Consider the following 14,749-nt stretch of genomic DNA (forward strand, 5'->3'; position numbering starts at 1 on the left):
GTCTTTGTGATTGCATTGGTTTGGCTGTTCCATACGGCTAATTGACCAACACACAAAAACACACATGGAAAATGTGCAAGGTGTGAAAGGGAACCATGAATTTAAAGTCACCACCACCATCATTGGTAATTTAAATAACTTATTTGATTTGTATTTTTCTTCAAATTTTTTCTCATATTATACAATATATATTACTGCTTATTGATCTAATTATTTTAATTTACTTTCTATGTGTGGTTGGACAAATATACAAGATTGACAAACATTCCTTATTCCTAACTTGATCTTCCATGTTTGTGATATGTTGTGTGTGTGATTAGACAGATGTTAGTGTTTAAAATTTTGAAATGATGTTACTTGTGGTCTATGGAGTTATGATGGTGCTTTTTGAATTTTTGGATTTATGATGGTATAATAGAATGTGATGTAAGGAATGATTGAATGATGAGGCTACTGTAATGACTTAAAAATTTAATTAAAAATTAATGATGAAATATTTATATATGTATTTAAAAAATATTAAATTTATAAAAAAGTAGTTTTTATATATATATATATATATTTTGAAAAAGATTAATAACATGTATTGGTGGCTTAGGCCTTAGTGTTCAAGTCCTCCTAGTGGTTGGGGGAGATTTTTTTGGCCCCATAAACACTAAATTTCCATTTTTGCTCTCATTGTGAAATGATAATAATAAAATCAGAAGCTAAAGTACGTTTCTCTGCCTCTTTCTCCATATTTCCGTTTCAGAATCCTCCAGAAACCTTTGTCGTCTGCGTTCCTTCTCTGTTCCCAGTTCATCGCCGACGTTAGTGATTGAAGGAGCTTCGCCCTTCGCCGTCGAGTCTTCTCCTACTCCCCCAATTTCTTCTTCTTCGTCGAGCTGTTATTGGAGTCAGAGAGAGTCGAAAACCTCCCCCTTTCCATTTCTCTTGGCGGTGGCTACGACTGGGAGAGTGAGGCATTCAATCCCTTCCGTTCTTTGTTCATCCCCCTCTGGTCCTTGTTGCAGAATCCTCTTCTTCTCTTTGTCTGTCGTGCCTCCTTCTCTGTTCAGGCTACCGTGCTGTTGCTGTTAGATCTTCCTCGGGCACTACTGTTGCTCTGTCGCCTATCACTTTGCGTCGTCGCTATTATGGTGGCTGTGGGGTGTGTTGATTTCTTTTCCTCCTCTTTCCTTGCACAATCTTCTCCTTCTTCATGCTTCTGTTATTGTGAGCAGAGGTGAGGATTTTCGATTTTTTTTCTCGTTTTGTTGATTTGATTCAGTGGTGTGTGTATCTGTGATGTTGAAGTTGCAATTTTTATTATATTGTTGCTGTTGCTGTTCGTGGTTGTGCAAGGGGGGATGATTCAAGCTGAAATTTAAATGTTAAGAGAAATATGATAATTGATAGATTTGATTTTTGTGAGTTTAAGATTGAGATATGTTGAAGGAATGCTATTGGGAAGATCTATTAATTTAAATACTGATATTGGAGAATTATGGAAAAAGGGTAAGGATGAGATTGGGAGTGAAGAGCTAGGCTTAAAACTTGAAGATTAATACTCATATGATGTTTGATAAAATGCCCGTTAAGAGAATTTTTCTTGATTATATATTTAATAAAATTTTATTAATTATGGTGAGATACATAATTGATTGAAATACTATTTAGTTGAGTTTTAACTTAAACATTGCAAAGGACTTGATTTTAAAATTATTGTATGGTTAGTTGACTTTTTTGAAGTTTTGTGTTAGATAATTATAACAAAAGTATTGTTTTATTGTTTGGTTTTGAGAATACAATTAAGGTGTTTGATAAAATGGGTGAATGAAATTAGATGAATTTAATCATAGGTGATGATTATGAACTATATTATTGTTTTATGACTTTGGGATGTACCTAAAGTATTCAATAAAGTGGGTAATAGATGAATTGTGAATTGATGGAGTATTGGTTGGTGGTGCAACACTGTTGACTATGGGGGAAGCTTTGTGAGATAAATGATGATGTTGGGAGGAGGTTTATTTAACTTGTTGAAAGTTTGTTTAGACCTTATTATTCTTATAGGGTGTTTAGAATAAGAGAAATTCGAATTGAAGTTATGAGAAGTGAATTTTGATCATTGAGAACCCATCAGGTAAGTGGATAATGTCCCAATTAATTTATATATTAGTAAATTTTCTTTTATCAAAAATATCATTTTCAACAATTTACAGATATTTATATGTATTTCTTTTGTATTAGCTATTTTCATTAATTAAATTGTTTTATTTCTTGAAGTCATGACTTATACTTAAAAGACTGATGAAAATGCTTTTACAAATTTTAGTAGTCCTTTATTTGATAAAGCCAACTATAAAAAATTTGTGGAAGAGTTTATGATATGTTAGTTATAAATTTTTCACATGTAGAAGATTGATTATCTTAAATTGATTCATGTGAATTTGATATTGAGAAGAAGAATTTATATTTAAAAAAATGATAATTTCTCGCATGTTTGAAAGTGGATTTAAAAAGAGACTTTATACATAACATTAGTTGTTAATGGCAGTCCCGTTAGCTCTTGGCGCAACATGGTTAATAACTAGCTAGTTTGATTTTCATGAGCTCTATTTTCACATCTGGTATTCGTGGATTTTATGCCCACGTTGGGTTAATTACCCTCATAAATTGTGTGTCCACGTCTATTTTGTGGCTTCAGCCATGTCTTATTAATTACTCTCGTGGACTGTGTGTTCATGTTTCTTTCGTGGTTTCAGCCGCATCTGATTAGTTACTTTCGTGTACTATGTGTCTATGTTTGTTTCATGGCTTCAGCTGCATCTGGTTAATTACCCCATGGACTGTGTGTCCATGGCTATTATATGTTTTGTAAAGTCCTCATAAACAACAACAAACAACAAAACAACAACAAGCCTTTATCCTACTAGGTGGGGTTGACTACATGGATTGCAAGACGCCATTGTGCTCTATCATTTATCAAGCTTTTAAGAATATTATTAATTAAGAGATCGCGTTCAATAACTTCCAAGAGTGTTCTCTTAGGCCTTCCTCTACCTCTCTTAATCGGACTTAAAGTTATATGTTCCACTTTTCTTACTGGTGCCTCCCTTGGTCTTCTTTGTACATGCTCAAACCATCTCAATCAATTTTCTAACATTTTTTCCTCAATAGGTGCCACCCTCACTTTTTCGCGTACGTGCTCATTTTGAATTTTATCTTTACGTGTATGTCCACACATCCATTGTAACATTCTCATCTCTGCTACTCCAACTTTATGCTCTTGCTGTCCTGTTAAAGCCCAGCATTCACTACTATATAACATTGCCGGTCTGATAGCAGTGCGATAAAACTTTCCTTTAAGTTTATTAGGCACCTTACGGTCGCAAATAACTCTTTTAGCTTTTCTCCAATTAAACCACCCAACTTGAATTTTTGTAAAGTCCTTATAAACAAATTAATTTTATTAGACTTGTGAAAAATAAACTCTATTGTTTTTAATTAGTAAATGTTTTTATTCCTATTCAATTATTTAATTTACTTGATTCTTAAAGTTAGGTGATAAATTGTTGATTTATTTAAAATTTAATGATTCAGCATTTGTGAAGTTGTCAAGGTATTTAAATTTTCTAATTTGGTGGCTCTTTTTAATTCGTTTATAATTATTTGAAAATATTCACATATGTCCTTTTGACTTTATTATTGGGATGTCATTCACTAGAAATATTTTAGTTTTAGATAACATAGCTGACAATATACTTTCTGTTGACCTCTGAGGGCTCATTGCTAAATTGATTAGAAGATCATTTGAGGACACCTTTCTTTTGATATAAATGTTTAATTATGCATTATATTTTGAAATTATAATTAGATGCTTCATGATAACTACAGATAGAATCCTGTTCTGTTATCTATTTGCCTGCCTATTGTGGAAGAGCAGAAGAACTCCGTATTTTAGATTTGGACTATATGTTGTTAAAATTTTGTGAAGTCCTATTTACGGAGGAAGTTTTGCTGAAACTTTTATCGAAAGTTTAGGAATCTTTTGTTTATATGAAAATGTTACAATGATTTTCCATTCTATGACAAATGAATTAAAATATTAGAGTAAAATTTCTTTGATCAAGGCTTAAGAGATGTATGTTTGTGCATATATCCCGTGTCGGTCACGTTTAATTTTTGGGGCGTGACAGCCACATGGCTAATGTGCCAAGATTATGACGGTTTGGAAATTGGAATTATTGATCCTTGCTTATTTATTGTTAAATTATTGATCCTTGTATTATTCATAGGTTTATACTTTTAGAATGATGCTATTTATGTTCAATTGGAATAGGATGAAAAACATATATTTATACTTTCTACTGATTTTTTTTTTTTAAGAAACCGGGTGTTGTAGGGTAAATGGATGGCTTAGACCCACCCAAACCTGTTTTAAAACATTACTTTGCCTGATTGTTGTTTCAATAATACTAGTTCCATTTTTTGCTCTTTAACTTCAGTCTCTTAACTCTGCCTATGTTTATAGCCGGTCCTAAACCCGGGTAAAGGAGGAGGTTGTGTTAGGCCATCAACAGTCAATGTAAAAATTTGTTGAATCTATCATGAACATGGACAATAGACGTTATAATGTTAATGCTAGGTCGTTGCCGTAAGTAACGCGCTGCATGGCTTGAGTACAGTGATAAGTGAGTTAGAGCCGTTGCATCGGCGCCCGGATGTAGTGTTAAATGAGCAAGGGCTACCGCGTCATTCTGGACGCACGCGGCTAAAGAAGTTAGTCCATAAGAGCAAAATTAGATTTGGTACTTGGAATGTTGGGACATTAAATTGTAAATCTGTAGAGGTTGTAGGGGTTATGATTCAAAGGAAAATCAATATCCTTTGCTTGCAAGAAACAAAATGGCGTGGAGAAGAAGCTAAGGATATTCAAGTTTTCAAACTTTGGTATACAGGAAAAGTAAGTGCACGCAATGGAGTAGACATCATTATAGATAAGGAGTGGAAGAAGAACGTTGTAGAAGTTAGCAGAATTGGAGACAGAATTATTTCTTTAAAAATGATAATTGGACGTGAGACTGTTAATATTGTTAGCGCTTATGCGCCGCAAGTCGGGACAGAAGCTAGTTTTAAGGAATTATTTTGGGAGAATCTGGAGTGGTTGATTCGACACATACCACAGAGTGAAAAGATTTTTATTGGAGGAGACTTTAATGGGCATGTCGGGAGGGAAGCTGGTCAGTATGCGAGGGTGCATGGTGGTTTTGGTTTTGGAGAGCTAAACAATGAAGGACAAACTCTTCTTGATTTCTCATTGGCGTATGATTTTAAGATTGCCAACACTTGTTTCAAGAAGAGAGATGAGCATCTCATCACTTTCAAAAGTGGAGCCTCAAGGTCACAGATTGATTTTCTTTTGGTTAGGAACACAGATAGAAAACTTTGTAAAAATTGTAAGGTGATCTCCGGAGATGCTGTAACGACACAACATAGGGTCCTAGTCCTTGATGTGTGTATTATGAGTAAAATCCAAAAACGTCGACAAGTAGTAACACCAAGGATTAGGTGGTGGCAATTAAAAGGTGAGAAGCAAGATATTTTTAAGCGAAATCTTTTGGATAAAGGAATTTGGGATTCTCAGGGAAGTGCTAACATCATATGGGAGGATATGGCTAAAAAGATACGGGAGGTTGCAAAAGTAGTTTTGGGAGAATCGAAAGGTTCTGGTCCGATAGATAAGGAGTCTTGGTGGTGGAATAATAGTGTACAGGACAAAATCAAGTATAAGAAGAACTGTTTTAAAGCCATACATTTGTGTAACAATGAGAAAAATTGGGAGAGGTACCGTATGGCTAAGAAGGAAACTAAGAGAGCTGTGGGTGAAGCTCGTTCTAAATCTTTTGAAGAATTTTATAAGAACCTTGAGACGAAGGAAGGAGAGCAAAATATTTATAAGATTGCCAAGAGTAGGGAAAGAAAATCAAGAGATCTAGAACAGGTAAGGTGTATTAAAATGAAGAGGGAAGAATTTTAGTTACAGATGATGAAATTAAAAATAGATGGGAGACTTATTTTTCTAAACTTTTCAATGATGGAGAGGATTCATCTAGTAACTTGGAGGATTTAGTAACTGGTGAAGGAGAACAAAATTTGTCATTCTATCGAATAATACGTGATAAGGAGGTAAAGGAAGCTCTTAAGAAAATGGCAAATGGTAGAGCCAACGGACCTGATTGTATATCTATCGAAGCGTGGAAATGTTTAGGTGAAGAAGGGGTGAGATGGTTAACTAAGTTATTTAATGTGATTTTACGGTCCAAGAAAATGCCTGATGAGTGGAGGAGAAGTACATTAATTCCTATTTATAAAAATAAAGGAGATATTCAGAATTGTACTAACTATAGAGGGATTAAACTCATGAGCCACACAATGAAATTGTGGGAGAAAGTAATTGAGCACAGGTTGAGATTGGAGACAAGTATTTCTGAGAATCAATTTGGTTTTATGCCAGGTAGATCAACTACAGAGGCGATTTATCTACTTAGGGGATTAATGGAAAAGTATCGTTGTAAAGATAAAGATCTACACATGGTTTTTATTGATTTGGAAAAAGCTTATGACCGTATACCAAGAGAAGTGCTTTGGAAAGCGTTAGAAAAAAAGGGAGTATGGATTGCTTATATTAAAGCCATACAAGATATGTATGAGGGGGTAAAAACTAGTATAAAAACGCCTAGTGGTCAAACAAAGGATATTCCTATAAAGATTGGACTATATCAGGGATCATCTCTGAGTCTTTATTTGTTCAACTTGATTTTAAATGTTTTGACGGAACATATTTAAGAGAAAATCTCGAAATGTATGCTCTTCGCGAATGATATAGTTCTTATAGCAGAGACAAGAGAAGAGGTTAATTGCAAACTTGAGTTATGGAGGAGGACATTGGAGTCGAAAGGTTTTCGTCTGAGTAGAAGTAAGACGGAATATTTATATTGTAAATTTGGTAAAGGACTATTCGAAAATAATTTGGAAGTGAAATTGGGAGATCAAATTATACCTCAAGTGGAAAAGTTTAGATATTTGGGAGCCATTATTCAAAATGATGGTGAAATGAGTGGAGATATTTCACATAGAATTCAAGCTGGGTGGTTTAATTGGAGAAAAGCTAAAGGAGTTATTTGTGACCGTAAGGTGCCTAATAAACTTAAAGGAAAGTTTTATCGCACTGCTATCAGACCGGCAATGTTATATAGTAGTGAATGCTGGGCTCTAACGGGACAGTAAGAGCATAAAGTTGGAGTAGCAGAGATGAGAATGTTACGATGGATGTGCGGACATACACGTAAAGATAAAATTCGAAATGAACACATACGCGAAAAAGTGAGGGTGGCACCTATTGAGGAAAAAATGGTAGAAAATCGGTTGAGATGGTTTGGGCATGTACAAAGAAGACCAAGGGAGGCACTAGTGAGAAGAGTGGAACATATAACTTTGAGTCCAATTAAGAGAGGTAGAGGAAGGCCTAAGAGAACGCTCTTGGAAGTTGTTGAACGTGATCTCTTAATTAATAATATTCCTAAAAGCTTGATAAATGATAGAGCACAATGGCGTCTTGCAATCCATGTAGCCGACCCCACCTAGTGGGATAAAGACTTGTTGTTGTTGTTGTTTGTAACTTCAGTCTCTTATACACTGACTCTTCAGCTGTTGTAAAGATTTTCTTCCCTGCAATTTGTGTTTGACGATGGATCTTTTCATTTTTAGGATTTTACAAAATTCTTGTGTGTGTTTTATGAGAATCAGATTGTTCTAGTAGAATAATATTACTTTTTTTGTTTAGTTTAGCTTTATGCACTGACAACGAAGGCTTATCTTTTTCTTTGGATTGCAGATTATTGCTGATCAGAAATTGAAAACTTAAATGGCGTCAACAATTTTGCTGAAAGATTCAATGAAAATGCTTCTAAACATATGTTTGGTTTCTTGTTTCTTGCTGGAGTTTTTTGGCACATTAGTGTTCATTAGATTTGACGGACAGCTGAGATTAACTCACAAAGTAGTATCTGTGTTATAGTTCACAGAGTAGGGAAAGCATTTGCCGACTCCTGCCAAACAACTACGTAACTGGCCTCTGATTGTAGTTGTTCCTCTTCATTCCTTGCTTTCTTCAAATTCTCTAATTTTTGATTTCTTCTCGTTATTTTACTTTTCTCAAGTAATGGACTTCTCAGAAGACTGGAAGTCCCTCTTCCCAGTTTCTATATCTTGTTCATCCCCTGTTCTGATTCCCTCTTCTGCGCGGCCCACCTTGGGTCCCCTCATCTTCAATCCCATTGCTCAAACCCTCACCCATGTTTTCTCTTCCTCTTCTCTCTTACCACCTCCTCTTTATATCCCCCAACTCTCTCTTTCTCGATTTCTCATAACCTCGTGTCCTGATGCTCCTGTTCTTCCCTCCACTGCGTCCTCCATCGCTTCGCTTTGTGGTCCCCAATTCCAAAATAATATCACCTCTATCCTTCATTACAATCGGCTTGAGTTTCTCAAGTATGGCAATAGTGTTATTATCTTCTTTCCAACAGGGGTGAACTCTGAGAAAGTTGGGTTTTTGATTCTCCATGTTGAAGGTTCAAGTTTGCGCCTTCAGCTTGATGGTAATGGTGATATTTTTCGAGTTGCAAGTGGAGCATGTTACAACATATCAAGGATTTTAGTTAACCCAATTGATGATGAGGGTGGTGATGATCTAGGCAAGCCTTCTACTATTGGGTATTTGTTGGCTTCCACATGCAATTCTGCGCATTGGTTTTCTGTTCAATATAATTCAAGTTTGGAGAGACCTAGTGTAGCCTATATGGGTGGAAAATTTTTTAAAACTTGCTCTGTTGCCCATGCTTGTTGGAGTTCACACATACGTGAAGAAAGCCTTGTTTTGCTTGAAAGTGGTGAGCTGTTCTTGTTTGATTTGGAGTATTACATGAAAAATTCGAGTTCAAATGGCAATTTTAAGGGAACTAGGTTGAAAGTACCGTGGCATGATTCAAATTGTTCTGATGACAAAGTTTGGTTAAGTTGTGAATTTAGTTGGCATCCAAGAATTTTGATTGTGGCACGTTCTGATGCAGTTTTTTTAGTTGATTTAAGTGCAGATAAATGCGTTGTAAGTTGTCTTTTGAAGGTTGATGTTTTGCACATGCATACACGGGCTCAAAATGAAAGATTTCTAGCCCTTTCAAGGGCAAGTCCTGACGGCTTCTACTTCACTGTGGCCTCCACAAATTTCTTACTTTTATGTGATGTGCGGAAGCATATGATGCCAATTATACGATGGGCCCATGGTCTTACCAACCCTAGCTTCATGAATGTGTTAAACTTGTCCAAGTTGAGATCACATTCAAGGGAAGATACTTTCAAGTTAGCTTCTGAAGTTGGATTTTGCATCATATTGGGATCATTTTGGAGTGGTGAGTTCAATCTCTTCTGTTATGGAACTTCATTGCCATCTCAAAGAGGATCTCTTGCTTCAAAGCTTTCTAACAAGACCTTTTATGCGTGGGAGCTTCCATATGAAATTGTGTTATCTGGTCGTGATTGTCTTTGTGGGAGTTGTCTTCTAAAAGAAGAGTTGTCAAAGGCTGCTCTCCCTAATTGGATTGATTGGCAGATGAAGAAGGAGATAGTTTTGGGCTTTGGCATTGTGAACAGTGATTTAGCCTCCTTACTTTGTGAACCATATAAATATGGTGGTTTTACATTGGTAAGGCTAATGTCATCCGGAAAGCTTGAATTGCAGAGATATGAAGCCTCCTGGATTCATGATAGAAAGTTAGAAAATTGCCATGAACAAGGGTTACATTTGGACAAATATTTATTGTTCACTGTAGGTGATGAGAAATGTAAGTATCGCAAAAATGTTGTGTTTCATAAATTGAACTATATCGATGCATATAGAAGAGGCAACCTTACTAAACTCTTAGTTAAAAAACTGAAAGATCCTTGTGTGGATGCTCAGGAGAAGGGACCTTTCGATGTGGATGTTCATGAGTTCTTGTGTGAGAAATTGAATGCTTGTGGGGTCGGCCCATTTAGAACTTCACCTGCCATTATTGCGTTTTTTAAAGATGTGAAGCCATCAGCAAACCTGCATGATGTTGCTCTGAGGGGATTGTGGGCCGAATTGCCTTTGGATCTGTTACAATTGGCATTTTCAAAGCATTCTGAATCTCTGGACATAGATGTTGGTCAAAAGAAGGTGGCTTTGGAGTTTTTAGCTGTTCCATCCCGTCCTGAATTGCCTCCATTTTTCTTAAGGAAATCATCCTCTTGCAGCAATAAAGGGTCTAATAAGGTTCAGTGTGATGGTGATATAGTAGGTCCAGTTCTTCCTCTCCCTATTTTACTTGTGCTTCATGAAATTTATGATGGGTGTTCTGATTTGGAAGATGGAAAATTTTCTGTAGAAGCAGAGCTTGATGCCAAATACAATGAAATTTTGAAGGTGGCTGGTGAAATTTCAGCTTCTATTTCTGGTTCTGAGGTTTGTGGTAATCATGAAGTATCCCTTGCTGAAGATACAGATGAAACTTGGGTTGATCCTTCAAAACTAAAACCTTTCTGGCTATACCGTCCAGCTTCATTCAAGTGCTGTGACACAAATCTTGTTTACGGGAACTCTAGTTATCGAGATAAGATTCATGATACATTAATTTTTCATGTTTCAGAGGAAAAGAATGTTTCCAATGATAAGTCAGAGTCCGATCTAGTGGGTCCCCATTTATCCGATGATCTTTGCTTAGTTGAGTTGGGGTTTAATGCTCCGACTAAAAAAATTGAACATGGGGGTTTAAAGGCATTTGATATATTGAAGAGGCAGCTATCTAAATGGCAAGTAGGTGTTGATTCATACAAAGAGCTTGCTGTTCAGTCTGGATTTGTGAAGCCAGTCTGTAAGTGATGGTACTTTTTAAGGTACCCTTTTATGGAAAATTCCTGCTTCCACATAGGGAGGGGATTCTAACACCAAGAGAACTAAGTTTGATCGAGATACTAAAGAAAGAGTCAATGAGGAAACAAATCCCATTGAGACGGGCAGCACAAATGTGGAGCAGCATGTGCTCCCGCCAGGATATACTAGTGTAGACGCATCCAATGTAGATTGATGGATAGAATAAAGAAATCAGTTTATGATCAGCTTCCTAAAGAATTGAATGAAATGAAAATTAGAGATGAGATAGCCAACAAGGGCAATGAAAAGGTATTTATTGCCATTCATTTTCCCATATTTTTTCACTTTCAATGTTTATGTTTAATCATTACTTTTTTACTTTATTAATCATTAATGTAAAAGCTATTCTAAATAATCTGTATTCATTTTAACGTGAGCTACTTTTATTACAATGCCCATATATTTTAGTTTTGGACAAGTTTAATTTGTTGTTGAGTTGTATGAACCTGAGCGGTCTTTGCTCAATGCAATTAGTTTGTGTTTGGTAATAACTTTGCCCTATGCAGAGGATATAGAGCCAACTATTGGGAATGGTAATGGAACTGAAACAGGGCAGGTAATCACTACAGCAATTGGCGGTTGTGATGGACAACCATGGCAGGTATTTTCTCATTACCATATGTTTGGATACGGGTTTCCAGCTTTTAATTTTCTAGCTTTGTTTATGAATGATGTATGCTATGCTGCAGTTGTGGAAGGTGATGGGTTCTTGAAATCTTCTGGTCATATTTAAATAGTTCATATTAGAATGGTGTGTTGCAACAGAGCGAATTGACAATGCGCTTGCAATCTTTAAAGAGCTAAAGTCATCTGGTGTTAAGCCAAATGCTGTCACGTTCACCATCTTGCTTCCTGGGCTTTGTGATGCAGAAATATTTATCGAAGCTCAAAATGCTTTGAAGGAGATGGTGAATAGATATATTGCTCCTAAGGATAATTCCATCTTCCAGAAACTGCTGACTGATTTGCCAGTGTAAGTCTGGCGACATGGATGCAGCTACAGATGTACTAAAAGCAATGATTCGATGAGCATTCCCACAGAAGCTGGTCATTATGGCATTTTAATTGAGAATTTTTGCAAGGCCAATGCATATGATAGGGCAGTAAAATTGTTAGATAAGTTAGTTGAGAAGGACATCATCTTGAGGCCACACAGTTCTTTAGAAATGGAACCTAGTGCTTATAACCCAATGATTGAACTTTTTTCCGGCAGGTAATGAAAAAGGTTGTCCAGGATTCAGTTGCTTTTAATAATTTGATCTGTTGGCACTCAAAAGAAGGAAATTCTGAATCAGCTTTTGAAATTATTAAGATCATGGATAGGAGAAGGGTTTCTAGAGAAGCAGAATCTTGCTGGCTGCTTATTGAGAGCAGCTTGAGGAAAGGTGAACCAGCTGATGTTAAAACAGCCTTGGATAGCATGCTTGAAAGCGGGCACCTGCCAGATTCATCCCTTTATAGGTCAGTCTTGCAGAGTTAGTGTGATGATGGTAGGGTTCAAACTGCAAGCAGAGTAATGAAAAGTATGGTAGAGAAAGGGGTGATGGAGAACGTGGACTTGGTTGGTAAGATCTTGGAGGCTCTTCTAACGAGAGGTCATGTCGAGAAATCCTTGGGTATACGCCTGACTTTGATAGCCTTTTATCAATTCTTTGTGAGAAAGGAAAGACAGCTGCTGCTTTGAAGCTGTTAGATTTTGGCCTTGAGAGAGACTGTATCTTAGACTTATCAAGTTATGATAAAGTTTTGAAGTCTCTCTTAGCAGCAGGAAAGAAAAGACCCGTAATGCATGTTACATTTTATGTAAAATTCTGGAAAAAGGAAGTGCAACAGATTGGAGTAGCTGTAATCCGAATTGATCAATAGCCTTAATCAGGGGGGTGACACAAAGCAAGCAGATGTTTTATCTAGAATGATCGAGGGAACTGAGAAATGCCCACTGAAGGAAAAAAAAAGGCAAGAGACAAGCTACCGTAACGTAGTTCTTCCTTCACCATTTCGTTTGAGGTGAGAAGCATGATGAGGTATAATTTCGGCACAGTAATGTTTCAGGTGGACCCAAAGTTGTAATTCCCTTTGACTGATTGTGATGTTCTTCATGCTGGATCCCGGATTATCTAGGCTTGCAATGGCTTAGTTTTACGGTTCTCATCCACCTAGTGACATCCAAGGCATCCAATTTTGTTTTTATATCTGTCATGTTTCATTACAATGTTGTAATTGAGAAATGAATATTGGTTTTCTATCAAAGGATTCAAAAATTCTCATGATATGTGAATCTGATAGAAGTTGATCTCTTTCGATGCAACTTTCGTTGTTTCTGGTAAAAAAGAAAAACAAATGCAACCTTTGTTTCATTTGGGCCAAAAAAACTACACCGTCATGATCTTCAGCACATGGAGGATGACATTTTCAAATTTTAGAAATTCAATTTCAGTGATACTTGGACAAGATAATGAGCAATTCTCAAATTTTATATTGTAATATTGAATTATAATACTATATAACTTTTGAGAACGTCAGTCTGATATTTCCATGGTTATAAAGTTGATCTGAACACACGCATATTTCCATCTAAATGAATATTTAATATTTATCATCTCAACTTAAGTTTAAATTGAGTAATTATTTATTGTATATACAAGAAAAATTCCTAAATTTTAATAATCATTACAAATTTTTTACTCCCTTCAGTCATATATATATATACATATATATAAATCACCTACTAAATGAAATTCATGGTTCTTTTTACAAGTTATTTGCATAAAAAATTAAATCATTAATTACATTCTTCTAATTTTACCTTTACATAATTTTGGATGAGTAAAGGATAAAGTGTTACATAATAAATAATTTTTTAAACATGATAAATTAAATAAAGATAAATAGAAAAATTTGTCTTTTTTTTGGACAAGATCAATAATTTAATTAATTCTCCTTGATTTTGATAGATAATTAAAAATAATTTATAAATGAAAAAAAAGGAGTGTAAAGCTAGATCAAAAATGAACAATTCAACTTTGTTTTGATGAGCATATAATTGGTGCCATCATTTTCATATTATCACCAACCTCAAACATTATTAGCGAATACAGAACCATGGAACACGGCATCATATTCCTACCAAAACTCATGCTTAACCAATGATTTGATGAATGAAATTCTTTATACTCAAAGGTTATCTTTGAAATTTTAGATATGATAGAGAATATTCATGGCCAATTACGCCTTTCTTTTGTACAAGTGAAATTTTCCTTGAAAGAATGTGTTCATTTGCGACCATGTTAGAACGCCAAAAACAATTCAAAACTTAGATTCTCAGATTTTGTTAGTGTGTAATGAGGTTTGAAATTAAGAAAACTATCTAAATAAGTTTAAAATTGAAATTGTAAAATAATGACCAGATTTTGTATGTCGCTGCTCGATGATGCATGATTGATCTTGATAAACCATCATTACTCATAATATTGATTATTTTATCTGAAAATAATTAATAGATTGGATCAATAGATCTGTATCTTTTATTTATTTTCTTGCCAATTATATGATTTTTAGTTTAACTAATTTGTTTTTAAGATATTATTTGATTTGATAGTTGATTTATTTGAAATTTTAAATACTCAATCAAAAATAATTTTTCAATTACAATTTTATGTTTATTTGGTTTAATTATAATTTATTTTAAAATTATTTTTTTAAAAGATTACTTCTAGTTCTGATTTATTGTATTGGAGATGTTACTATACTATGGTT

The 14,749-nt window shown here is 35.1% G+C and overlaps 1 protein-coding gene across 7 annotated transcripts; it reads left to right on the forward strand.

The window, feature by feature from the left end:
• The first annotated feature begins 701 nt into the window (after positions 1 to 701).
• On the forward strand, positions 702 to 13,263 carry LOC129313025 (uncharacterized). 7 transcript variants are annotated; one of them, XR_008593826.1, is made up of 5 exons: positions 702 to 1,225; positions 7,880 to 11,242; positions 11,500 to 11,594; positions 11,683 to 11,966; positions 12,207 to 13,263. XR_008593826.1 is itself a non-coding variant. In XM_054955852.1 (2 exons), the coding sequence occupies exon 2, from the start codon at positions 8,207 to 8,209 to the stop codon at positions 10,940 to 10,942; it is 2,736 nt and encodes a 911-aa protein (XP_054811827.1). In that variant the 5' UTR covers positions 702 to 1,225; positions 7,880 to 8,206; the 3' UTR covers positions 10,943 to 11,385. The 7 variants fall into 7 exon arrangements, 1 of the variants encoding a protein (XP_054811827.1); XR_008593827.1 differs by having other exon boundaries at positions 11,864 to 11,966; XR_008593824.1 differs by having other exon boundaries at positions 11,683 to 13,263.
• Positions 13,264 to 14,749: the final 1,486 nt, after the last annotated feature.

Source organism: Prosopis cineraria, unplaced genomic scaffold (genome assembly GCF_029017545.1).
Source record: "Prosopis cineraria cultivar Desert tree isolate PC_DT_omini unplaced genomic scaffold, ASM2901754v1 PC6, whole genome shotgun sequence".
NCBI lineage: Eukaryota > Viridiplantae > Streptophyta > Magnoliopsida > Fabales > Fabaceae > Prosopis > Prosopis cineraria.

What these genes read in the sequence shown, in the direction of transcription:
- LOC129313025 (XM_054955852.1), top strand. Translation starts at nt 8,207, where the DNA reads ATGGACTTCTCAGAAGACTGGAAGTCCCTCTTCCCAGTTTCTATATCT.